This window comes from Cheilinus undulatus, linkage group 5, assembly GCF_018320785.1.
Source record: "Cheilinus undulatus linkage group 5, ASM1832078v1, whole genome shotgun sequence".
In the NCBI taxonomy this organism is placed as follows: Eukaryota; Metazoa; Chordata; class Actinopteri; order Labriformes; family Labridae; genus Cheilinus; species Cheilinus undulatus.
In genome coordinates, this window is record NC_054869.1 from 45392260 (window position 1) to 45419003 (window position 26744).

Here is a 26744-nt window from a genome sequence, read left to right on the forward strand (position 1 = left end):
CTAGCAGTTTGCCCACCAGCCATCTGTGCGTTTTCTTGTCATTATCACAGATATCTAAAATAGTGCTGTGAATAATAGAAAGTTAGGATTCTTGTGAGTTTGATCATTTCCACATTCAACCAACACAACAGCCCCAGAGTCGTACTGAGGATTTGTACAATCATATATTATTAAAACTGCCACACAACAATTAAAAATACTGTGACATTTGTTGGAGAGGCTGTTTTATATGAATATCGCATGACTTCAGATTTTGGCATCATTTCAGGTCTGCCTTGGACATAGAAGTTTGAGAACCACTACATTAGACTAGCAACAAAATTTTTTTAGAGTTATTAAATAACATATCTGAAGTTTTACTTTCCAGCAAATGTTTACCATATTTCCTGGTACTTCTATTTTCTTTAATTTAAAAATGAGACTGAAAATCAGGCCATTTTGACTCTAGCTCATCTGGTTAGGAAAATTAAATAAAAACTGAAATACCACATCACCTTCTATTTAAATTTTGATGATTGGATTTATAAAAAACAAACAAACAAATATTTACTTGTTTTAGTTTCTAAATATCCGTTTCAGAAATGCATATCCAATGACCAAACGACACACAGACCTCAAGCATAATCCTTAAAACCTGTAACATGTTAAGCATTTAAAAACAAAATTTCTCTTAACAATATTAAGTGTTGTGAGATCAGACATTAATAACAGCAGACGACTGTACAAACATGATAATGCATGAAGTGTTGATGAATGATGGGGGTACCTTTGTCTATGTCATCTATAAGTATACTGTAGATATAAGTAAAAGGAGTTGTATATGAAAACCACTAAGAGACTGAGAACATCACAGTCATACCAGTAATTAGACTATCAAGGCAAGCAGAGATATCGTGGCACACCACAAGAGGGAGCCGTTCCATCTGACTAAATGTTTCCTCTGTTGACAGAGCTGCAGCTTTAGATCCCTGGCACTTCACCATGCCCCTCAGTGGGGCACATGGCAGCACATATGCTCTTTCTCTATCTCTGTATCAACTGTCGGAATTTCACAAGAAAAAAACACCTTATGATTGGCAAAAGCATCCCCATGCACACATTTAAATTACAGTAAAAGTAAAAGACCGTGTCCCCTTGGTGGCTCTGGTACTGAGACATCTCACTCAGGATGGGAAACTCAAATGTTGACCGTATTTCACACCATTCATACTGGATTAAACATCCAGCTGTGTGTGGAATGCATTCTAGTATGCAAGTTGGTGTATGCAGAAAATCCCTACATTGGCCAGAATTGTTTAGAATGACACAGGAGCACTGTGGTCATAAAAAATGGCCAGACCATCCAGTATAGAGCTCACTAGCCAGCAAACAAGCAGCGTAAAAATTAAAGTATCCATAGTGGTTGTTGCTTGATTCTTTTTGTAGTCTGAAAAGTCTATTAGCTTGTTTCTAGCTTACCCAACAAAGCTCAAACTTAAAAATGTGTCTGACAAAATCACGGGGCTTCAGTTTAATTGCTGACAGCATACTAATGCCGTTATGCTTTTCCTGTGTGTAAAACTAACCGCCATTTGAAATCATTTATCCTGTGTGTAATCAGATTATTAAATGCTCCTTAGGGTCTTATGTATACCTCTTTTCAGTCTTCTACCCCGCAAGTCTCTTTAAAGCCTAAATTATATCAGTATTTACTTTTTTAGGTCTTATTGTGTATTTTAGCTTACACTTACTGTTGTTGTCTTAGTCACTGTGTTTTATCCATGTTTTTTATGTACAAGCTGCTCTGAACAAATTGCCCCTTGAGGGATTAATAAAGTTGTTGAATTGAACAGTGGGGTTTTGTTCTCACTGACTTTGCCACCTGTTAATAGATTCTTCATGCGTTCACTTTATATTAAAGTCCCTGTAAAGTGAAATCCAAACTTTGTGTCTTGGCACACTAGATATGTTGGAATAACACTGAGATCGTGTGGCTGATTTTTTTATTCTGACTGAGGTCAGAAAGTTGTTCACCTCTTTCCTGGCTTGGTTTTATTTGAACAGGGAAAATACACAAGCCAATGACAATACCAGTCTTAATAGGGAATTACCCTGCCCCCTAACACTAAAATGACATAAAATTACATAGCAGTTCATCTCAGAACAGTCTGTTGTTAGCTGATGTCACAGCCTTCAATTGAAAGTTATTGTTTGTTCAATTTGAGGTAAATTTCCCAAATCTATCAGTCACGGTGGCCTACAGGTCATTAAAAGTATCATAACAGAGAGATTTGTACCAGAAAACAGTAAATTTCAGCCCCAACTTCTGTCTCTGCTCTGGCACAGAGCCAGGCAGCTTTGCTCTTACAGAAGCATTTTTCAAAATTTGAGAGGATCGTATTTCTCATGAGTGGGTGTGGCTTCAACTCATCAAACAGACATGCCCACACCATCCAAGAGCAGATTTTGAAGCTTGATTTTAGACACTTAAAGATGTTTTTCATGATTGAAATTTGGCCTGGTGGTCCATGACACAGCTGCCTGTCATACAACAAATCTAAAACTAACATTTTTTTTTATCATTTTACAGGCATTTCTAAAGTCAGGATTCAACTCATTTCACATTGCAAAAATTGAGGATGCATAGATGCATCAGTTTAACATCAGTATAGGCCGATTTTAAAACACAAGCTATCAACACACAGACAGAGAAGAGGAGATCAAGGACAGATTGTCTTCTTACTAGTCAATCTAGGATGGTGTTCTGTATGTAGAATATGGATTTTATCAATAAAATCATAAAAATTAAGAGAATTTTTACATTTTCCCATCAAAGTTACAAAGCTACTTTAGCTGGTTGTGTGATAGCATCAGTTTAATTAATCAGCATTCATTCTTTATCCCCTTTTTTCTGCTCTCTGATTAATTAATCCAAATTAATCTAAAATGTTGACAGCACTATTTTTTATGTTATGTATACTGATGCCAGGCAATTATGAAAAGTTATAATTTTATGCTTAACTTACTGGCCACTGGATTCAGGATCCGAAAAACTTTTAAACACAATGCTTTTCTTATTTTAAGCTTTAAAATCCCTGAAAACCTCCCATTTACCTCCATTCATTTTGATGGAAGGATTTCACCAAGAAGGTTGTAAGGCTGGCATTGTTTGGGCAAAGTAGTTTGATGGACTGCTCTCATCAGTTACACAAGTTTGTGAATACAGCCAAAGTCTGAGTTCCCCACCTTGAACATGACATCACAGAAACATGGCCACCATGGGAATAAGGCCAATAAAGACCATTCCTTTGGTAATAAATAATTTGGCTTGAGTGCAAAATAAAAGCAATGTGAACCCCTGTAGATCAGGGAGAAAGTACGTTAAAAAGAAGGAGTGTTAGACATGCAGTGAAAACAGTCTATAGCCCAGTCTTAAGTCTCTTTTTACACAGTAGTCAAAGTTCATGATAACACCCCGTTCCATTTGTGCTACATCCAAGCCTCAGAGTCCAGGCTCGCTGACTGTCCAGGATATGTGCAGTCTTTGTTCCCCATGTTTGGAGAACATGGCTGAGTTTGGATCAAATCCGCAAAGGCTTGGTGCATGCTCTTGTATGTGGTTGGACGTCCGATAGAGCGTGAGCTCTGAGGGGACATGGGTGGAGTGTGGCAGGGGGAAAGCGTGTCGTGAGCCTGGGTGTCTCTGTAGCTGACCGGCGTGGGGATACGCGAGGGGCTGTTTTCAGGCCTGTTGTCAGCGCGAGGTCTGATCCTGTTTCTCAGTTTGTGCTTAGAGATGGGGTCCACCCTGTCTGACTTCTTTTGCGCCCTCCTGGTCTGTATCACCTCCACGTCACCATCCCCGTTAGTCATCGGTGAAGCTGGTGGGGGAGATTCAGAGTGGGATTCGCTTAAGCTGAAGCACATGGAGGAGTTTTCACTGGAGGAATCCTGGAAGGAGCAGTCCTCGGAGGGAGGGAGCGCCACTGGTGATGGACACGCCTCTGGGGGAGGGAGGTCGTCACTGCCATCCCCGTTTTCTAGGTCATAAGGTAAGTTTGGCTGGTGATTCTCCAGTGGGACGTCTCCTTCAGGGCCTCCATGGTCTCCGTTCATGTTCCTGCAGTGGACAGCAGGCTGTGAGGGGAGCTGATTCATCAACCTGTCTGATTCTGTGTCTCCTACACCAGGCAGAGACGATGGAGGTTCCCTCTCTTCTAAGGAGCTGGAGATGGCTGGGAGCTTCTTTAGCCCTACTCCTCGCTCACCCCAGTGCTCAGACTCTCCCTGACCAAAGCTGGGTGCTCCTCCTAAGTTCTGTCCATAAAGTAGATTCAAAGGGTCATCCAGTTGGAAGTGGCGGGGGTGATTTCTCTTGGATTCCCTGAGTTCAGGCAGTACCTTTGCACCGACATTCAGGGAGGAGGAAGAAGAGTTTGAGGATGAGTAAGCAGAGTCATTGACATTAGGATCTGGCAGTAAATGTGTCCCAGCTCCCTGCAGGGTCAGTCCACCTTTGGCTCTATTAATCACGCTTTTTACCTGCTGTGTGTTGGCCAGAAACTCAGCCTCAAAGCTACGGTACAGGTCCTGCTCTCTCTGGGGATCTAGCGCTGGAAGCATCTGGAAGCCGAGACCGAGTCCTTCCTCTTCTGGCTCCTGGCGCTCCACACCAGACCAGTTTCTATGGTTACCTCGGCCAGCAGAGCGAGCGCCCTGTGATGTCCGAGGTGGGCGGATGGCGTGATGGTGAGCGTTGCGAGGAGATGAGTGTGGTGATCGTCGCCCTCCTGAAGAGACTGGTGGGAGCAGTCTGCCTTTTCCCATTGAAGGAGATCTAGGGGCAGGAGGTCTGGGTGTAGTTATAGTCTTCTTATTAGGGCTGCTGGTGCTATTCTGGACCCCTTTGACCGGTGAGTTAGAGCAGGAGGACGACTGTCTCTTAGCAAAGCCCCCACTCACTCTAGGGGTGGATTGGGGTGCTTGTTTGGTGCGTAGCTCTTCTCTTCTGTCCGGGTGTGGAGGCTGAGGCTCTTTGGGGCCAGAGCCAGGTCCTGGACTGGCATCACTGGGGCGAGTACGACTTGATACTTTAGTCTGGCTGTGAGAACGTGGAGCATGGAGCCTTCTGGGGCCGTCGTTTCCAAGGGAGCGGCCCCTCTCAGTACGGGTTGATCGTGATCCGTCAGAGGATCCCTGCGGTGGATTTGGTTTGAGGATCGGAGCGAGTGCAGAGCGTTCCCGGGACTGGCTCCGTGCACGAGGCTGTGGGCGCACTGATGGTGACTGAGTTCCAGCTCCAGGCCTCTCGATCAAATGTTTCCCCTCCTTTCGATTGATGAGAAGGACCACCTCTTCACCAGAGCGCCGGGACGTACCGCCAAGAGAGTGCCGCCCTCCTCCTCCTCCTCCTCCTTTAGAGGAAGCTGTGGAGGAGTCACTGTCTCCAGACAGGCGTCTTGTCACTGGTAACATTGTCTCCTTATGCCTACAATGAAGAAGACAGACAAAGAGACATTTATATCAAATATAACGGCACACTGTCAGGCTTTATGTAAGCCAACATATAAAACTTCTCCCTGTTTCAGACACAGCAGCATATTCATTGTTTTAACATGGGCTGTAATCACACATACATACACTCCTGGAAATTTCCTGAAGTTTTAAGTTTTAGTTGCATGTGTAAGTAAAAACAGAATAATTTTTCTCCCAGACTTTTACGGCTAAGCCCTTGTCAAAAATTCTTGACCAAACCGGTGTGAGCTTATGTATGAATGCAACATGTTTTTCTTTTACATGCATATTCTTCAAAATATCAAAATATTCATTTGAGCTCTCTCTTTATTTTGATAAGACAAATGAAGAGCAGAGTCCAGTCTTCAGATATTTGTTGTTGGAGTATATTTGTATGTGTGTTGAAAGGCCAGAGTGGATTATGACCTGTATGGCCATTCGTAAATGTTTCATCTTATAAGTATGGAAAATTATAATACATTAAATTTGTGGTTAATCATGATTATTAAATCAAAATAGCAATAAAGAAAATCAATAATATGATAGCTATGTATGTCTTTTCTTGCCTTGTCTTGATCTCTGTCTTTCATGGTTGCAAATATTTCGGTAGTCGTTTTAACTTTTAATGCAACAGAATGAAAAACATTGTGCACAGTTGTCTAAAAATGACTCATCAGCTCTATTAGGAGTGAGAGCATGTTATAGTCCTGTGTTTTGTTGCTAAGGATAAAGTTTGTTTGAATTGAGTTTACAGCTTTTGTCTCTAATTAGTGCTGTATTACTCCAGACTTCTAAATTTATCCTCAGAAATTAGATTTGCATATATTCTGGTATGGTAATTATCCTGCACGCAGCCCACCTGTTGACCTACTTCTACAGTTAGCTGAGACCAGTTGTCACACACGGATAGTTGTCAGATTAGTCTCTCGCTAGTCTGATGAACTTGAAAGGAGATGCCCCCACCCACACAGGGTTAATTCCTATGAGCTGACGCCTTGACGTCTGGTCTGAGTTATCAAACAGGACAAAAATGAGTGAAAGAGAACCACCATTAAGTCAAATTACGTCACACAACAGCACTATTACATTTGAAAGTGTATGTGTCCACCTTAATGTTTGGCTGCTTCAAGAGGAGAAGAGTCAGATTTTATCTTTAAAAAAATAAGGAAAAATGGTCTAAACATGCAACTGATCCCACTCCAGTGCAATCATCCTGGCCACTCCTCTATCACTACATGCCTCTACAGGCACATTTCAGAGAGAACTGATGTGTTGTTTCATCTGTCCGTAGCTTCTTACTAATTCAGACCATCTGTTAGCCGTGGCAAAAGAAGACAGGCTTGCCTTCAGCAACAGCTCACACCGAATCACAGCCATCTTCAGACAGGCATAAACTGAATGAAAGTGGAAGACTAAAAAGAGGAGGGAAACACACTTTAGTAAAAATGTTTGGTTTGTGCGTTAAAGCCGCTAGTATGTGCTGTGGGTGGCTGTGTGAGACAGATTTATCTGGTCAATGTCACCTGAGATTAGATAAATCTGCTCTGGTCTAATCTGTGGCTTCCTGGCAAGTGTATTTGTGTATATTCCCAGTTCCCAGCATGTGTATATGTGAGCGTGTGCGTCCTTTTCTGGCTGCTGCCTCGTCCGTGGGCACAAAAGAGCAAGCATCGAAATCCCAGCGTGGCCTGCCAGGCTACTGAAGAGATTAATTTCTTATCATGGTAACACACTTATTCTCACACTTGCATGGACACACAGTCACCTGAGAGGATTAAAGTGTCGGGGTTCTGAGCGGTCCCGCGGTGGCCGTGGGAGCAGAGTACGAGCTGCTCCAGCGTCTGGCTCTGCGGTGGCAGAGGGGTTCTGTGAGCGGCCGGCCCGTGTGGAGGAGGAGGATGCTGTATTCTGAGTTGTAGGTTTGTACGGAGCGATGCCTTCATTTCTCCAGTGTGGACCCGGACTGGTAGAGCGGGAGGAGTGGGTGCTGGAGGACTTGCTCTGGCCTCCCTGATTCTGGCTGCTGGCTTTAGCTTGGTGGTAGCGATGGGCTGAGGAGAAAGATTAAAAATAAATGTGTAAAACAGATCTCTTAGCAACATAACCATACAGCCTTAGGATTCAAGTGATAAAAAGCAACAGAAAAATAAAAATTCAAAATAAAAGCATACTGTGCAAACAAGGTGAGTTTCTTCAAAGAAATGCTAAATCAGGCTTTTACTTTGAAAAGCACAAACTCGACGTGTGTTTGTACTATGTTTACTTTGCCTGCTATATATTCTGCAGGTAAGGACAAGGAAAGCTTCACTAGTTGAAGTTTAGAGAACAAGTTTTGTGGCCTTCATCAGGGTCTATAAGAAACACAGACTGCAAGCATATTCTGCCGATGTGGGCATACATAAGTATATACTAAAACAAGATACAGAGCTTAGAAAAAGTATTCACCCCCTTGGATTTTTTAACCCATTTTTTGATTTTATAAATCAATCATGGTCAATATAATTTGGCTTTTTTAACAAAAAGAAAAAAAAATAATGTCAAGTGAAAACAGATCTCTACAAAGTGATGTCATCTAAAAAAAATAATGTGAAATAAGTGACTGCATTAATTTACCTCCTTCAAGTAAGGATTTAGTAGATGCACCTTTAGCTGCAATGCCAGCTCTGAGTCTGTGTGGATAGATCTCCATCAGGCTTACACATCTGGACACTGCAATGTTATTCCAGTCCAGTCTTCTTTGCAAAACTGCTTAAGTTCTGTCAGGTTGCATAGGGATCAAGCATGAGGAGCCCTTTAAAAGTTCTCTATTGGACTGAGGTCCGGGCTTTGACCTGGCCACTCCAGAACATTCACCCTGTTGTCTTTAAACATTTCTGTGTAGATTTTGCTGTATTACTTAGGGTTGTTGTCTTGCTGGAAAATAAATCTTGTCCCAAACCATGGTTATTTTGCAGACTGAACAAGATTGTCCTCCAGGATTTTTACCTATATTTGCTGCATAAATTTTACCCTCTACCTTTACAAGCCTTCAAGGGTCTGCTGCCACGAAGCTTCGCCACAGCATGATGCTACCACCACTTCACAGCATCTTGTCTGATGGCCAAAAAATACCATTTTGGTCTCACTGACCAAAGAGCTTTCTTCCACTTGACCATGGAGTCTCCCATATGCCTTTTGGAGAACTGTAGTCAATATTTAATCCCTTAAAACCTGTTGTATCATATTTGATACATACTTTTATGATACCTCTATCTAATCAATATAATCACAAATTACTAAAAAACTTCTGAATACAATCTGAAAAATGATAAAGAAATGCCCTCAAGTGGATTATAAGTTACCAAAAACACCTAATGTATTAAATGAGATACAAAAAATATACAGTAAATGTTACATTTTATGGAAATTCTGATTTTTTGGATTTCAGTAGAAAGTGAAATAAACATTTCAGTTCCAAAAAATTAGAATTTTCAAGCTATAATTTGAATTTTCAGGCTTTAAGGGGTTGATCTGAGTCTCAACCCTGAGTCTCCTTCTTGCACGGTCACTCAGTTTGTGAGGACTAATTGTAAGACTATAAGCACTAATTAGCTGGACCCCTTTTGAATGAGGTCAGTCACCATAAAGGGGGTTAACATTTACGCAGTTATTTATTTTATATTACATATTTCTATTTAATTGACATTACTTTGTAGAAATCGGTTTTCGTCTTGACGTTAAAGAGTTTTTTGTAATTTTGTGGAAAAAATAGGAAAGCCTTTATTCTCTAGATTCTCATTAGAAGTATATATCAGGCACAGGAGATGCAGAGGTCATGCAGGCAGCCTGACAGCCCTGACTTGTCCGGCTGTCAAATGTAACAGCTAGGATGTTCATCTCAGGCACCCACTTTGAAACAGGCCTAAGCATTTTGAGTTTCCAAATTGAGGCCTTTGACTGCACCTTGTTTTCTGTATTTGTTATGTCTGAATGCATTGTGCAATCTGTGAATTACTGCAGTTTTACCAAAGAAAAGATGTCTGATTTAAAGAAATAATAACACCTTGTGCTTCTTTGGGGGATAACACTTGTTAGCTAACGTCTAGCTTTAAACATTCATTATGAGAACATTATAGTTGACATGTGAAATAATTCATGCATCTTGTTAGGAAACACTCTAATAAAACTGCTTGTGCAATTTGAGATATTTAACCTTGCAGTAGCAACAGCAATTCACCTCTAATCCCCCTTTTTTTTTTTACTTGAAGTAAGATGTTATACTGAAGCTGTGAGGTGAATGTGGTTGATGATAAGTGCCACAAATGACCGGAAATTAGAAATTAACTTTCAAAGATTTTGCTGTGTATTTTGCTCTAGTTTCTTCTGAAATAGACTGTTTCTCTGTGATATAACAATGAGAGCTAACTGCAGAAATTTAATAATGCGGAATGACAGAAACTAGAATCAAATAAATTATACATGCGCTCTTATTTTGGACTGAATTACAAAAAAAAAAAAAAAAAAAGTACACGTCAACCTCGCTGATGTTCACAATATCTGCTGCAGAACAAATTCATCCTACATCCTATGTGAATCATTTGTGCATAATCATAAATATATTATAAATTATGCAACACAGGCCACAACAATGGAGTTGTTTTGTAAGAGGGAGGAGGAAGTGACCTCACCGAAAGCAGCACAGCGACACGGGTCATGCTTGTCCAAATAGTGCTCTAATGTGTCCCAGCCCCCTCCGACACGCACCATCACATGAGTACGAAGGACCTGAGGGAGGAGAAGAGAGAGAACAAGGCTTCAATGGATGGACCCACAGTGTTCATGCACAAATAAAAAGGCTAAATCTTTTGATATACAGCACCATTACACACTCCGCACAAGTCAATAGATATGCAAATTCCACAAGTGGGGCAGCTTGCTGAAGGCTGGCGAGCCATCAGTGTTACGTAACATCTAGATGCACCCCTGCCTGTGCCCCTACCTCCCTCCCCCTGCCTCCCCCCTTTCTCCCACATCACCCCCAGCTGCTGCCATTATGAGGACTGTTCATCGCCATGCCAACTCACAATTAAAGCGAGTACGGTAGCATAATAAAGAGGCAAAGTGCTGTGAAAGACACTCTTTTTTTCTGGCTTCCTTCTCTCTCTCATGCCTCTCAGCTGGCTTCCCTGTGTTTTCAGAGGCGGAATTAGCATGGTAACAACCCTCCCCTGCTGTCTGCTCTGCTCCTCAGCTGAGATTTCACTTATCACCAAGAGAGGCATAGAGGAGGAGGAGGACAATGGGGATATGGACCAAAAGTCTTATCTGGTGTTGTAGATAAATGTTCATACCTGATTTATGATTATTCTTTGTGTAAATAAATCACAAATGGCTTTAGCAATACCAGAATTATACATTTTTATATAACTTTGGCAAAAAAAAAATCAAACAATACTGAAACGTAAATGTCAAACATGGATCCCAGTGCACAGCCCGGGTTCTCAGGTGGTGGTTGGCTGCAGGAGCAAAGTTAACAAAGAAGAACTTTACTGTGGCTATTTTATCAGCAAACACATTTTGGGTAAACCTGATAAGGCTATGGGGGAAACACAATGTTCACACATTATAAAGTTATAGTAAGGTCAGTGTGCAGTGGATTATTCCTCTCCAATAATCTAACCTGTTTGATGCCACAGTAACAAGAATAGAAGTCCTGAACAGCTAATATTTGGCAATTTTTCATTTCTAATTATCTAAAATGGCAGAAGAACTCCTTCACAGTGTCTGACTATGACTATTTACATACTTAGAAATACGTAATATGCAGTAGTAAGTTGTGTCTCTTGTTGCTGGATAACAGCCTGTAGTTGTTTGCTGTAATTTTCATCAAGTCTCAGATGTGTCTGCATCCCAGCCAAGTCTTCTTTGTCCAATCTTTCAAACTCCTCCAGATTTGATGGTCTTCTGGCATGGACCTTGGTCTTCAGTTCACCCCAGATTTTCAATTGGATTCAAGTCAGAGCTTTGTGCAGGCCAGTCAATAACATTCAATCTGCTCTTCTGGAGGTAGTTCTTCACCAGGAGACACGTATGTTTTGGGTGGTTGTTATTTGGAAGACAAAGACACAACCCAGACCCAGTTTTGCTGCTGACTACTTGAAGTTTTCTTTTAGAACCTTCACATATCTTTCTTTGATCATGATTCCTTCCACCTTTACCAGATGCACTGAAGCATCCCCACAGCATAATACTCCCACCACTGTAGGGATGGTGTTCTTTGGGTTATACACCTTTCCCTTCTTCCTCCAAACATAAACACTGTCCCTATGGCCAAAGAGCTCTATTTTGGTCTCATCTGACCAAAGGACACGCTTCCAGTATTTCCAAATCTTTCTCCCGGTTGTCCTTAGCAGACTTCAGTCTGGCTTAAATGTGTCTCTTCTGCATAAGTGGACTTTTTCTTGGTACTCAACCTCCCAGTCCATTCCTGTGCAGGGATCTAGTGATGGTCTTCTTTGAGACTACAATTCCTGACTTGACTAAGTCCTTCACTAGTGTCTTGGCAGTTTTCCTGGGGTCTTTAGACACATCTCTCACTAGTTTTCTTTCCAGAGTCTTTGGAATCTTTCTCTTCCTACCTCTGCCAGGTTTGTTCTGGACTGTGTGGCTCTCTTTGAGTTTCTTGATGACACTTCTAACTTCAGTTCTTGACACTTGGAAACGCTGTGATAACTTTGTAGATCCTTCTCCTGCTTTGTGAGCATCAACTATTCTTTTTCTCAAGTCTAAACGGATTAATTTTGTTTACAGCTCATAGCCTTACTGAAGTTTTTAGACTGCAAGTGAACTGGAAGATAACCCTCAGCTAACCATTGAAAATCATCTTTGCACAACAGTGGCTTCGGTTCAACAAAAAGATCAGTGCTAAAAGTGGACGCAAGATTTAGATCCTGGTAGTTTTTGTGACATAATTTTGTGCCTGTGCACAAAGTAAAACAGTAGAAGCATCCAAATAAAACTAGGATGTTTGGAAAAACTGAAAAAAGTCCTGCTCTGTTAAACAGCAATTGGGAACTACTCCAGCATAAAATGAAATTCTGATAGGGGGTTAATAATTTTGTCCTCATCTGTACAGCACAAACAGTTTGGAGCAGCGTGAATGCATTTTCAAAACACTTTCAATTAACAAACAGGTGCAACAGAAATGTTTGTTCAAAAACACTTGGCATATGTACAGATGCGGCACAAATGCATATTTCAACACTTTGAATTAACAAAAAATGCAAACACGAATTGCTTCAAATAGTCTGATGGACACTTTTCCCAGATGGACAGACTACATAAATTCTGCTAAAATGTTTCCAATGGACGATTGTTGTGGATGGACATTACTTATTAGAACATTTTCTAACACTGTATTGTGTCCGTCTGGGAAAATTTTAAGTGGACAACTTCTGTTATAAAGATACTTGTGTTTTCTATTAATGCAAATCATTTCAAATATGCATTTATGCCAAGCCTGGATACAAAGCATTTTAAATATGCGTTCGTGCTGCACCTATTTGTGTTTGTGTTGATGCCACTTGCAACCATCTCTTCTGTTAATTTAAAAGCGTTTAGTGTGAAACTTCCTGGCCACTGTACTTGTCAGACCAGAGCCATCATGACCGACAGGATGTTTATCGCTGCTTCAGATACGATGGACGTACAGACAAAGGCTGCAGCATAAGGAGGTGGGAATGGCCACTGGAAACTGCTGTTCTGTTGCTGTACCTCATTCATGTTGGTGCCGTGTACTTATCCTTGGTTAAGGGTCAAGTACTCTAACCATCATCAGTGCTACTTCTCCATCACTGACCAATCAATATCACGAAGAAGTGGGACTTCTGATTTATGATTGGTTAACGTGAATGCAGAGAAACTGATCTGACTTGTCTTTTCATGGGTTTTGTGTTTTTGTGTAATGAAATACTTGAAAACTAAGATACTAAGTGCATGGAACTGTTACAGATTACATTATGGATACTACCAAGGGAAGCTGGAGTCAACTTTCTTGATCTAACAAAAATAAACTCCAGTGAAAAGCACCCTAAAACTGAGGTTGTCAGCGAGAAAATACTGGGTGTCAAGGACTTCTATTTTTGCTCCCATGGTATAAAAAATGGCATCAATCTTCTGACTGAGCAGTAGGCCTGGCATCTCTTTTGTCAAATCAACATTAACATAAATGGTGTTGATTTGAATGTCATTGTCTTACCCTGTATGTCATTTAAAAGTACACTGATATATCTTATAAACTTAATGCCTTGCCCAGCCTCAGGGAGGTGTCACTTTCTACCTCTCTCTGCTCTCAGAGGCACACACATCCACAAATTCAGACAACAGCCCTGTGTCCCCCCTGGGTAGAAGCTGCCTCGGCTGAAGCAACACAATCTGACTGATGTGGACGTGTTGCTCTGCCTTGGGTTGTGTAACAGGGTCTGCCAGCCACATGTTTTAAAGGTTGTACCCGTGTCTCAGAGGGCAGGAGAGGTGATGCTTCAATGCTACATCTGTGTAGGCTGGCACAGTTTATTTCACTGGATCACACATGGCACAGCGTCTCATCTCCGCATCACTGACTCTGATCAGTCACTCAGAAGTCTGACTCCCCCTTCTCTCTAACACAATCCACTACAAGTGTTTTTTTTTTTTTTTATCAGGCTCACTCCCCTGCTATATGAAAGCCGTCAAAACAGCTGATCTGCTTATCTCTATCAGACCTGAGGGTATAAACTGATTACTCCACACGGCCCTGGCCTTATGTCGGCAACAGGTTTATTGTTTGTTTGATGCTGTGTCACCGTCATGTGCCAGCTGTGAAAAGAGCAATGCTGCATATCATAATCTTACCACTATCGAGATGAATTTCCATCCTAAAAGCGTTTTAAAACTCTGCTCACTAAGGTAGCAACCATACAACACATTAAAAACCAGCTGAACTACATAACAGGGTCAGATCATATAATTAAAATTGGTGTCTGTAACAGAAAGTTCCTGTAACAGACTGAATTATTTCTGCATTTTACACATGCCTCAACTCAACTCAACTCAACTTAACTTTATTTATAAAGCCTCAAAAACACTTAGATCACTACCTCAAATCCAAAAAAAAGTTGGGACACTGTGTAAACTGTATATAAAAACAGAATGCAGTGATTTACAAATCTCATAAACCCATATTCACAATAGATCCTGATCAGCATATCAGATGATGAAACTGAGACATTTTACGCATCTCAAAAAAGTAGGAACAGGGCCATGTTTATTGTGTAGCTTCCCCTCTTTTAACAACAGTCTAAACATCTAGGAAGTGAGTAGACAAGTTGCTGGAGTTCTGGCTGTCCCACTGTGGTCTCATGCAGGATTCCAACTGCTCAACCTTTATACTTTTCAGCATTTACAGAAGTGTACGTGCCATAGGAACATCCACAATTTTTCGCAGATTGTAAATCACTGGCCACCTTTAATTCTGAGAAACTCTGCGTCTCCAAATTGTTCCTTTTATACCCAGTCATGTTACTGGCCTGTTGCCAATTAACCAAATTAGTTGCAAAATAATCCTCCAGCTGTTTTTCATGAGTACCACTTAATTTTCCAGCTTTTTGTTGCCAAAGTCCTGTATTTTTTTAGATGTGCTACTGCCATCAAATTCAAAATGAGCTATTTTTCATGAAATGGTGAAATGTCAACATCTGATATGTTGTTTATGGTCTATAATAAATAAAAATGGGTCTAAGAGATTTTCAAATTGTTGCATTCAGTTTTCATTTACATTTTATACAGCGCCCTAATTTTTTAGGCGTTAGGGTTGCGGGTTAAAAACAGGCATCAATTTCCCCTAAATGTTCCTGCTCTATACATTAAAATCAGGCTTCACTCCCTTCATAAGAAGTGAATATACAAAGCCTTCCCCCACATTTAACCTCTCCTTATTCATAATAATTTCCTTACATGTAGTGTGAGGACATTGATCTACAGAAGCTCATGTTTTCTCCTTGGATCAGCAGTTTAAATGTGACAGACTTGCCTGTTTGTGGCGTGTGTGTGTGTGTGTTTGTGTGTCTGGGAGCCTTTGACTTGTCAGATTAGCTTCTTCTTCTTCACGCTGTCTCCGCCCTCTCCTGATGCCTCACTGAGGATGACGGTGATTATGCGTATGCCCCAGCAGCTACCAGTGCAGCCAACACACTCCCCTCATTCTCCAGCGGAGAGGAAACGGGCAAAGCCAACAAACCCCTATTCAGCTACAAAAAGCTGAGACAAAGATCTTGGGCTGAGCGTAGGGATGAAGTGGAGAAACCAAATGGGCAAGCGAGCCGTATGAACAGAGGGGGGAGTTAATAAGGCGTCTTTGTCTCCAGGGAGGCCGGGATGCCTTCAGTCATGGGGCACAACAGCTGAAATGATCCATGGGCTTAATTTTTTAACTCACCAGCAGACAGATTTAAGGAGAAATTGGTTCAACACGCCCCCGCAATGATGACAAGAAATCTCTCTGTTCACGGTTGCCATAGAAACAGGGATCTCTACTGGTGTACTGGTGAAGCCTGTGATGCTCCTTCAGTGCTTGGGAAATTAGGCAGCTAAGTAACAGATCTAAAGCAAAAACACGGTCCCAAAACATCTTTTTAACCACAGCAGACTCCTCAGTGGAGAAGAAACCTTCTGTATAAAACATGAAATGCAAAACAAGCTTGTTGGATGTGCAAGCAGAGTGCTATAAACACAGATCTGAGTGTTTATAGTGAGATTATGATCCTTTAATTTCTGTTTTTGCTGCAAATTAAGCAGATGGTATCGGCTAATTTAATCTACTTTTGTCTTTTTGGCACCTTTCTCCGCAGTCTTTAATATTTATGTCGTCAAATGTGTTTTTATGAGACTGCAGCATCGTGAGGAACCGTAATACATGAGCTGACTGTTTGGCAATTTGTACTTCAATTAGTGTTTTACAACCTTGATATTAATTCCCTTTATAGTCATGCAATTATCCACATAAATATATTTATTTAAAATTCCAGTAGCTGTTCCCATTATGAGAGCTCCTCCACCTACACAGGCAATAAAAGATAATTACAAGCAGATATGAAGCTGTGTTTATTGTGTGTAACAACATTACCAATGGGAGGCATTCCCATACATGCAATGTTATTTCTAATATAGTAATTCCAATTATCATCAAATCCCCTACACTTTAAAAAACCCAATCCTATGACAACTATATCCTTATTCTTTAGGGCTGTCATATGATTTAATGTCAATTAATTTGGGAATTTCTGTAGTTAATTGCAAATAATCACATCCATTTTCATCCCATTTAATAGATCGACTTCTGTTTCGAAAACTGTTTGGATACAGACCTGCTTTTATTGGTAGACTTAAAATTTTTAACAGGAACCTAACCAGAAAAAGGAACTTGTTATGGATTGAAAAGGAAATAAAGGAAAAAGGCGAATCTTTTTTAAACATGATTAAAGCAACTAATTTGGTTGGCCCTATTATTTGTATTGATATCAATACCTTTATCGATATCATCGTGGCATCAGTATCACCAAAAGATTCAGTGAATCTGGAGAAATATCTGCACCTGACCACCAGTTTCATCGTACAACCGCTGCACTGTAATCATCGCCAACATTGTAATGTGGGGCGAATTGCTCCCTCCAGTAGGCAGGTCTCTTTTTGGGGCTGGCCGCTGTGAAACCACATCAATCCACGCAAAGTAGATCATTCCAAACAACCGGTAAAACGTGCAAAGTATCACTTGTACTGTCTCCTGATCATAAATCATAAATCGTCACTATATCAACATTGCGTCTCATCCTGCAACCCAAGCAAAAGGTCATTGGAAGGTCAGTGGGTCACAGAGCTACAACAGTGCCAATGACTTAGATCTTCAGGTATGGGCCTCCTTAATGTACCTAAATTTAGAGGTAAATCTAGTGAAGGAGCATTTAATCATTATGGTGCTGTCCTATGGAGCAAGCTGCCAGCTGACCTAAGATCTTTAGACACTATGGGCTCTTTGAAGAATGGTCTGAAAACACTGCTTTTCTTTCGCGCCTTTAACTGTTAAACCTACAGTATTTTTTCATTTTGGATAAGTTGTACTGAAAGAAAAGACAACATAAGCTGTATTATATGTATATTTTGTGCATGTGTGTGGGGGTGGGGGTGGTGGTGGTAGTGGTGTGTGTGTGTGTGTGGGGGGGGGGGAATTGATTAAGTTGTTTATTACTATTTTGTTTGTTTTTTATCTTCTGTAAAGCAGATTGAGTTTACATTTGTATGAAATGTGCCATACAAATAAAGTTGAGTTGAACTGACTAAGAAAAATTAACATCTGGGGTAAAAAGCCACAGAATTGTACATAAAACCACAGCTTCTTTATATCAAACATCAACCTTTTAATGTATTCAGCTACAGTGGAAGCCATAAAATTATGGAATCATTTCGAAATGAACAGCAAATCAACCCAAAAAGGCAAAATAATCAGCTGTTGAAATACTATTCCTGTGTGAGCTTGCAGTTCTCCTCTGATGCCCTCTTGTCTCATACTGATCAGCATTGCACTTCATTACCCAGCGCTCTGCACAAACTTTGAGTATCTGAGTCTGCTAGGGTTAGGTCGGAGCAAAATTGCAGTGCTGAGGAGCGCTGCACAGCTGTTGTATGTGGATATTGCTGGTAAGGGGCAAGGCTGATATCCAACACTTAAAACCTCCACCCCTTGGGCAGCACTGCATTTAAAACTGTCATTATTCTGTGAAGAATATGGCCTAGGAACACTTTAAGTTAACACAGTATGTTAACACAGTATGTCACTGCATCTATAAATGTAAGTTATGATTCTACCATGCAAAGAAAAGCCATATGTCAACAACATCCAGAAGCCTAGCCCAATTCTCTGGGCCTGGGCTCATCTAAAATGGACCTAAAGTGGAAAAGTCTGCTGTGGTCTAACAAGTCAACATTTCAGATTGCTTTTGGAAATCATGGCTGTCAAGTCCTCTGAGCTAAAGAGGAAAAGGACCACCCAGATTGTTATCAATGCAAAGTTCAAAAGCCAACATCTGTGATGGTATGGGGGTGTATTAGTGCCCATGACATCGGTCACTTCCACATCTGTGATGGTACCATTAATACTGAGAGGTACATGCAGGTTTTGGAGCAACATATGCTTCCATCCAGGGAACATCTTTTTCAATGATGTCCTTGCCTATTTCAGCAATGTAAAAGCACATTCTGCACAAGTTACAACAGCATGGCTTCACTGTAAAAGATGGCGGGTACTAGACTGGCATGCATCCAGTCCAGACCAGTCTCCTGTTGGAAATGTATGGGGCATTATGAAGTGCAAAATATGACAACAGAAACTCTGCACAGTTACCCAACTTAAGATGAACTTCAAGCAAAAATTGGAGAATTTCACTTTCAATAATTCAGCAATTAGTGTCTTCAGGCCTTAGATGCTTACTGAGTATTGTAAGAAGAAAATATGAAATAGCACAGCATTAACATGCACCCGTCCTGACTTTTTTTGGAACATGTATCAGGCATTAAATTCTCAATATTTCTTTCCAAAAACAACAAAGTGTAACAGCTGTGCTGTTTCATGCAAAATATAAGTTGAACAAATTGTTGTAATCTTTTAAAAACATTTTACACAATATCCCAACTTTTTGGAACAGGGGTTTATATTATTTTAAGTCTCCTAGTGAAAAACTTAGATTCTATTACAATTATACAAAGATTCTTTCTGAGACAGCTGTAAGGTCTCTGGTGCATGCAGGGTTCACTGAAGGTAGAAACATCTTTGTCCACAGCAGAGTGCCAAGCATATCATCACATGATGTCTATCACATCACTCTGTCTGCACTTAAATATTAACATTACTAGAAGAGAGACAGGGATTTAATGTGAATTCAGAAAACTTGTAATTCCATCCAGAAAGTCCATTAATCAGAGAAGGAGGGTGGGGGAAACATTTTAGGGCTTAGACCAAATCGATTGGTGGTATCCAGAGCCAGCCTTCCTGCCTGCTCCTGTGAGGCCTGATGTGGGTAAAGTTACAGCTCCTAAACTGAAACTGAGACAAACAGCCAAGCAGAAAAAAAAAAAATGGCTCCGGTCTGAGATAAGAGCCGAGTCAGGAAATGACCTAAAGCTCTGATTGTGTCTCAGTGGAAAAAAAGTCCAGTACAGAGCTGGGAGTGGGCCACATGAAGGCAGAAAGTAAACACTCAGGAGAGATCACAATGCTGTTACACATAGCACAGTTCACTGCAAGCAGCCAGGCAGCTGAGGAGCTGTATCTGTTGCTACATTACCCTGCTCACCTTGAAACAACATATGATGCCATATGCCCACGCCGTATGGCTCTGTGCAGTTAGTGCAGGATTCACGTCTGCTCTGCTGTGAGCCAAATCACCTTATAGAGTTGACTCAACTGGATCAGAAAGTATAAATCTGGCATACTGGATAAATCAGCCAGTTTAGACTGTAAGTCATTCATTAATTTTTAAGTGTATATTTTGGCCTTGATATTTATTGTGTAGACAGCAAAGGAAAGATGGAAAATGAAGGTAAAGACACGCATCAGAAGTCTGAGACTGGAAGTTAATTCTTCAAAAGATTCATCCACGACTATTAGAGCTTAGATCAGGCCCAACATTTCCAGTTTGACCTTACCCAGGCACATCCCTATAACTGAGCACAATTTAAACTAAAGAGTTTTCAGTAAGATGGCTGTTATATTAATGTTTAAACTTAAATTCTGAGCTGTTTTAATGACTAAATGTCTGTAATAAAGTATTACAGACATGGCCTCTTAATAAACAGTGAGGATGAGGAACAGACTGTGCAATAAAAGCACAGTGTTTGGAGATCATCAGTCTGTTACCCGAAAACTTACAATTCATTTCATTGGTAAACTTAACTTAGGTAAACTTAAGTAAATGTGTATTGTGGAGATTATTTCTCTGTTATGACAATGTTTCTTGGTAATAAATCTTATACTGTTAGAAAGCCTGTTTTAAATGGTGCCAAGAACATGCATTTGTGGGATGAGCAGCAGAGCTGAGTATGTTGGTTGCCCCCATGAAAACCTGGCTAAATCTTCTCTACAAGTGCCAAACACCTTATTTTGCTGTTGCTACTGACTCTTGTTCTGAACTTCTGGTACCCACAGGTGGGTGTGAGCTGTGAGTACGTGTTCTCCTACAGTGGTCAGTAGGTTTCTGCTCCAAGAATCAGCATGCTACATTTAACTGATCTGGATAAGGCCTGTGCGATAGGGCAACTTCAAGCTTGTGTTCTACAAAACCACGTCACAACATTATTGGAGTGAGCCCTAATACCATCTCCAAACTGAAGGCCAAGTTCCATATAACGGGAAGACAAGATTACCATTTCCTCAGCCTGCCAGCACTTAGAAACCATAGGCTGTCTTCCACAGATTTGCAGTCAAGGTTTGCAGGACGATATAGCTAACGGCTCTCTCCACAGACAATCCAGAACAGTCTGCACACAGCCAGTCACCATTCTCATAGGGCTGCTAGGAGACCTGCCATGACTGCCCTTCACCATCAGGCCCATTTGCTCTGGTGTAGACAATACTGGGACAAAACTCTATCCTCCAAGTTGACAACACTTACTACCACAGAGCGGGCTTTAACAGAGACTACCTCCAGAATTTGGGAGTGGAGAGGATGGAATGGCCAGAGTGCCCGAGTGACCACCACAACCACATTGGCTGACTTGCAACAAATGCTGGTTGCAGAATGGGATGCCATCCCACAGCAGTGTGTGACCAGGCTGGTGACCAGCCTGAGGAGGAAGTGCCAGACTGTTGTGGCTCTGTATCGCTCTTCCACACGCTACTGAGGCTCCTGTTTGTTAAATAAACAAATTGTTAAATTGCCAATATGTCTTGTTTCTTCAGAACTCAATCATCCAATCAACCAAACACCAAACAAAAGTCAATGGCAGAATAAGCTGTTTGGCATTGGTGGATTAGATTCAGACAGTTTTTTATGGGTGCAACCCACACACTCAGCTCTGCTGCTCATCCAACAAATGCATGATTCTTACAAATGTGGCATAATTTAAAAGGGAAATAAACAGGCTTTTGAACGGTATAAGATTTATTGCCAAGAAGCGTTGTTACAACAAAGAAATGATCTACCAATTACAAATGTCCTTACTTTTTGTGCTAGGTTTAGAAATAAAGCTATGTCTGATGAGAAATCTTTGACAGCCTCCGAGCCCAACCTGGCCTGAACCCAAAGGGAGGATCCTAGCCTGAACTGACTATGGGCTTGGGCAGAGAATCTAACCTCTTATAATAAAGTTAATAAAATCAGAGACAAAATTAGCAGCCTCATGTCTGCACTTGATGCAACTTATCTTGATATTTGGTAAATGTAGCCATAGCCCCCCGACTTGACATTTACCTCAACAGTTTCTCCCTAATTAGCTTTTATGAACTTAATTTAACTAGCTCATCTTTTAAATCTTAAACCTATGGATTGATGATGGGTCTTTGCAAATATCATCACAGAGTACGGTCTAGACCTGCACTATTTGTAAAGTGTATTTGGATAACTTTAGTTAGAATTGGTGCTATACGTATTAAAGATTGACTGATAGTACTAAAATGTATTTTCTAGTTAAAATGACCCTTTATTTGCTATCTTAATGATTTCAATAATTACTTTAACAAATTTCACCATAGTGTGTCAATTTTTTTGTAATCTTTGCAATTTGGACTATGAGAATCGAATCTGTTAAACCCCACATGAAATCTAAAAAGCACTGAAGTTACTTTGGAGCAGAAATTGCATTCATTTTTCTTTGTTTGGGTCCTGAAAGTGTCTTAAAGTCTTCAATTTGATATGAAAAATTATATCAATGAGTTTTTAATTTTCTAGTTTGATATGTTTTGTATTTTAATGCCTTGTTTTTGCTCTTTATTTTAATCCTTGAAGTTTTAAACGCCTTGTTTTTGGCTGTGTAAAGCACACTGACCTGCTGTATGTATGAATGGTGCTCTATAACACCTTGCCTAAGGACCATAATAAAGCCTCTGCACATAAAGCACCTGCTCTACTGACAAAAATGCTACAAGAGGCTTAAAGAGACACAAAACATAAGATGTTTTTCAAAGAAAATCCTTTAACTGGCGTTACAACTGAAAATAAAAAAAACAGAAATGTTGGCAATCATTTCTTAGGGTACAGGAAAATATTACATGTGCACTTTTACTAAATAAAACTGGGTCAAAGTTGAACCAGGAGTCATATGTGTACATAAACTCTCTTGCATCACTATAATCTGCAGAATCTTTCCTTCCTCCTAAATTCAGACTCTTCAACCAGGCCTGCTCCCAGTAGATCATTTAATAACACATCCAAAAATATCCCACTCAACCACTTATGTGCAACAGCATACAAACTTTAATCATGCAGAAGTATACTTAGCTATTTTCGTGCCCTGTAGTTCTTCTTCAGTGGGTACTTCTTACATGCTACACTAACATTTCTGTAGCTGGTATAATCTTACAACCTGCACACTGTCCGTTTCTTTTAACTCACATGTTGGACAACTTTCCTTCTTTTATTCTCAGTTGGACCTTTTTCTTTCTATTTAATCCCTGCTCTGAACACGAGAGGTACCGTGTTACAAACACTGATAGGATTAATGAAACTACTACAAGAAGGGCTGAGTTATGCTGAGCTAAAATTAGCCTTTAGTAGCACTAAGCTTCTTTAATTTGTACCAAAATACGAGCTAAGCAGCCTAATCCAGTGTGTTTTTTTGTTTTAAAAACTCTATTATCAACATCATGAGGAGCAGAAATCTGAATTAATCGAGGGTGTTTTTTTGTCTTACAAACTCTATTATTAACGTTATGAGAAGCAGAAATCTGAATGAAAAACCTCCTGAAAGACTAGAATTCAGTTTGTACTAACCTTGTGTCCAACATTCAAAGCAGCAGTAAGGGTGATCAATTAAAACCACCCTTAAATACCTTAAATCTACTTAATTTAATCATCTTCCTGTCCACTGAGCCAAGCATTGAGTCCTGCGCTAATTAAGGTTGTTTATTGCGCTGACAGTGTGCATTTTCAATACAAAAGCAATACAGTTCAATGATTCAGTGCCAGAGTCCTAAGCGCAAAAAAAACAGACTCAGCTATTTGTTTGTCGCTCATAGCGCCCTTGGTTTCAGTGAAAATCACCTCTGTGATTATAGCATTAGGCCAATGCTGGTTAAAAAACTGCAGTCCTTTGAGTGTCCACCAGAGGCTGGCTGCTGAAGCTATCAGACAATCAGAATTCCAACTTTTAAACTAAAAATCTAAACTTTAGAGTTAAAAAGCTAACATGGCTAGCTGTTAGCTATCTGCTACTTCCATTACAGTCATTTTCAATCCAGCTCCCTCCCTTGTCAGTTCCTTTGTGGTATGTTTTATATGATTCATTACACAAATAAAGCTAAGCATAAGCTCAAGCAAGAACATCCATTCATCCTTTCATTCATTAGTAATCACTCATTCACATTTCCCTTTCCCCGCTCTGTTTTCCTGCTCTGGTAATCAGCTGGTATGGGCGTCTATTCAATTAATCTGCCTTTCTACCATATCCTCTCTTGATCCAATCATCTTGCTCCTGTCATATTTCAAAATATTTTCTCCTCTCTTCCACAGTTAGTCTGTTTTTTTCAGTTTGACTGCCGCATTCCTCCTCCACCCCAGCCACCTCCATTACGTCTCATCAGTGTTCAGGTCCAGCTCTTTCCCACCAATAAGAGTAATAATTGAATTGGATTGAATTTCCTAAAATGTAAAATTATTTTTTGTTAACTCATATTAAGTCTCTCCTGAGTGAAACATGTGCTGTTGCCATAAACCAACAACTTCATCATTTCTGACGTCCATCTAAACTTTACACTTCATGTTTACTATCGTCGGCCTGGCTGTGTTTGCTGTGCTTCCTGCTTCGGCCTAGTCAGCTTGCTTCTTGATTGGCTCTGTTCCACGTACCCTGCTCATGTCTGCTGCATCTGGAGTTGGAATAGCTATGACCATCCTCCAAGCAGGTTAGAGAAAAGATCCCTCTTAAAACATCTCACACCACAGGAAATTCAGTCTTTAGAACCACCTGATAATCAAGACTTTGCTGACTGGTTGGGGGGAGGGAGTCAGGCCAAATTTGGCATGATTATTTTGTAGTGTGTAACAGGCTTTAGTTTAAGACAGTGTTTTCAAAATAGCAGTCACCTTGATTAAACTAAAATTCCCCTTCAGTAACCAAGAGGCTAATGCCACCCAGGCTTCATCCAAAATTACAGTCTATGATCTGTACATGTATGGTGTAAGGTGCAAATTGAAAGCATAATGCCTCTAGCATAAAACACAGGTAAACAGACATGTCTCTACAGTGATAGCTGTATTTATGGGGGTGTGGGCTTACCCGTATGAAGATCAATGCGCTGGAGTCGCCCACTTTGTACTTTCCCTCCGATACCTTGGTCATGGGAAACTGAGCGGGACAGGAACATTGGCCCAGAATCTCACGCACCTGAGGAGAACAAAACACCACACATTAATATCATGACACATATCCTTAAAGGAACATTACACTGATTTCTCCCTGCTCTGAAGGCAGCTTCCTCCATGTGAGTTCATGCTTAGTCACAAATCTGACCCGTGTGTGTCAACAACACAATGACTTTGTTTTACTATGTGAGGAATGAGCTGTCTCGGCTCGTCAATGGAAGGGATGTGAGTGTGCGTCATGTTCCTGCAAACCATCTTCTCCAAACACCTCCTGGGAGCCCCGCCCTGCTCTCTTACCACAATAAAAGCCCTGTCTCATCGACTCTCTGCAGAACTTCTGGTGGTTTACTTCACCACAAAGTGTGAGAAAAAGCACAAAAACACATGTGTGGGATCGCTAATGAACGCTCTCCCTTCTCTGCACTGTTACATGACAATGTTTCTGCCAGTGACATCATAAACTCAGACTGGTGCTGCTGATGTCATCAGGCCACTGCTGCCAGCTGGGTTCTGAATCCAGAGCGGGTGCCCTCGCTGTGGTCGGTCGGGGGTACTTATTAAGCGACTGGAGGAGTCAGACACGACTGCAGGGTGGAGCCAGATCCGCCTGTGCTGCTCAGGCTTGTGCTCTCACAGGATTGGACAACTTTGATGTTTTTCTTGGCATCGCTCGCAGACAAAAGGCGTATGCAAGCTTGTCGACCACGAGGGAGAGAAAGTAAAGCAGCATAAAGAAGAGGGGGAGGAAAACAGCTCGATAACTGAGTATTAAAAAGGGAAGATGTTTGTTTTAGTGGTGTTTGAGCTATTAAATGACATGATGGAGGATTATCTCAGGTTATAAAATCTCGACCTTAAAAGAACATTAGATGATTTTTAACATCATCTCTGAAACAATACAAAGATATGAGGTATTACTGTGACAAAGTTTACAGACAAAGCAACAATAATACCCAAATATCTTATTAGTGCAGTGGGGTATAGAGGAAACTTGCAAATGTTTTCTCTCTCAGCTTGATAATCTTGATGCAATTTGGTCCTTAGGATGACCTAAATGGGGAACTGTGATTTTAGGTTCAAGGTTCAAGGTTTAAGGTATATTTATTGATTCACAGTTCAAGACAAAATCAGACAAAATATGTTAAAATCAATATTAATTTGTTAAAACAAACCTCAGGGAGGTACAATTAGAACTAGAGGGGGCTGTAAACAAATATGCTGAGGATTATTTTAATTTCAAGCAAAAAAACTATAAAAAGACATTTGTCAAAGGCAGAGACCCCCAAGGCTGAGGACTTTCATAGTGTTATGTTTGATGGACTCATTGTGGAAAAGTCATTTTCTCTGTCTGACGGAAATTTGATAGAGTGCAAGAGAAATTGATTAAATATAAAGCACTATGCAGATTGTTTGGGCATGCTTGTGCCAACAATTGAGGCTAAAGTAAGGCTTCGATGTGGTGAGTAAGTCTCCTGAGAGCACCATCAGGTAAGAAGGAAGATTGACACAACTGGGGTTGTGCTCTGGAGTAAGGATTCCTTGCTTCCCTGTCAAGCTTGACGGGATCTAATTTGTCAGGACCTTTTCACCCCTAGTGATATGCCTGGAGACAGCTGGTGGTTTTTGGGCCTTTGGGACATCCACAGAATGACCAGGGACTTGTGGCAA

At 40.7% G+C, this 26744-nt stretch overlaps 1 protein-coding gene across 1 annotated transcript in view; it reads right to left on the reverse strand.

Moving 5' to 3' along the window:
* Positions 1 to 2497: 2497 nt before the first annotated feature.
* Positions 2498 to 26744, reverse strand: part of gas2l1 (growth arrest-specific 2 like 1) — a 51745-nt gene continuing 27498 nt past the window's right edge. Inside the window, exons 2-5 of the mRNA XM_041786697.1 lie at positions 24991 to 25098; positions 10161 to 10257; positions 7259 to 7544; positions 2498 to 5467 (exon numbers count right to left, since the gene is read on the reverse strand). Of these exons, the coding sequence (XP_041642631.1) occupies positions 3469 to 5467; positions 7259 to 7544; positions 10161 to 10257; positions 24991 to 25098 (2490 nt within the window). The 3' untranslated portion in view covers positions 2498 to 3468. The remainder of the gene's footprint in view (positions 5468 to 7258; positions 7545 to 10160; positions 10258 to 24990; positions 25099 to 26744) is intronic.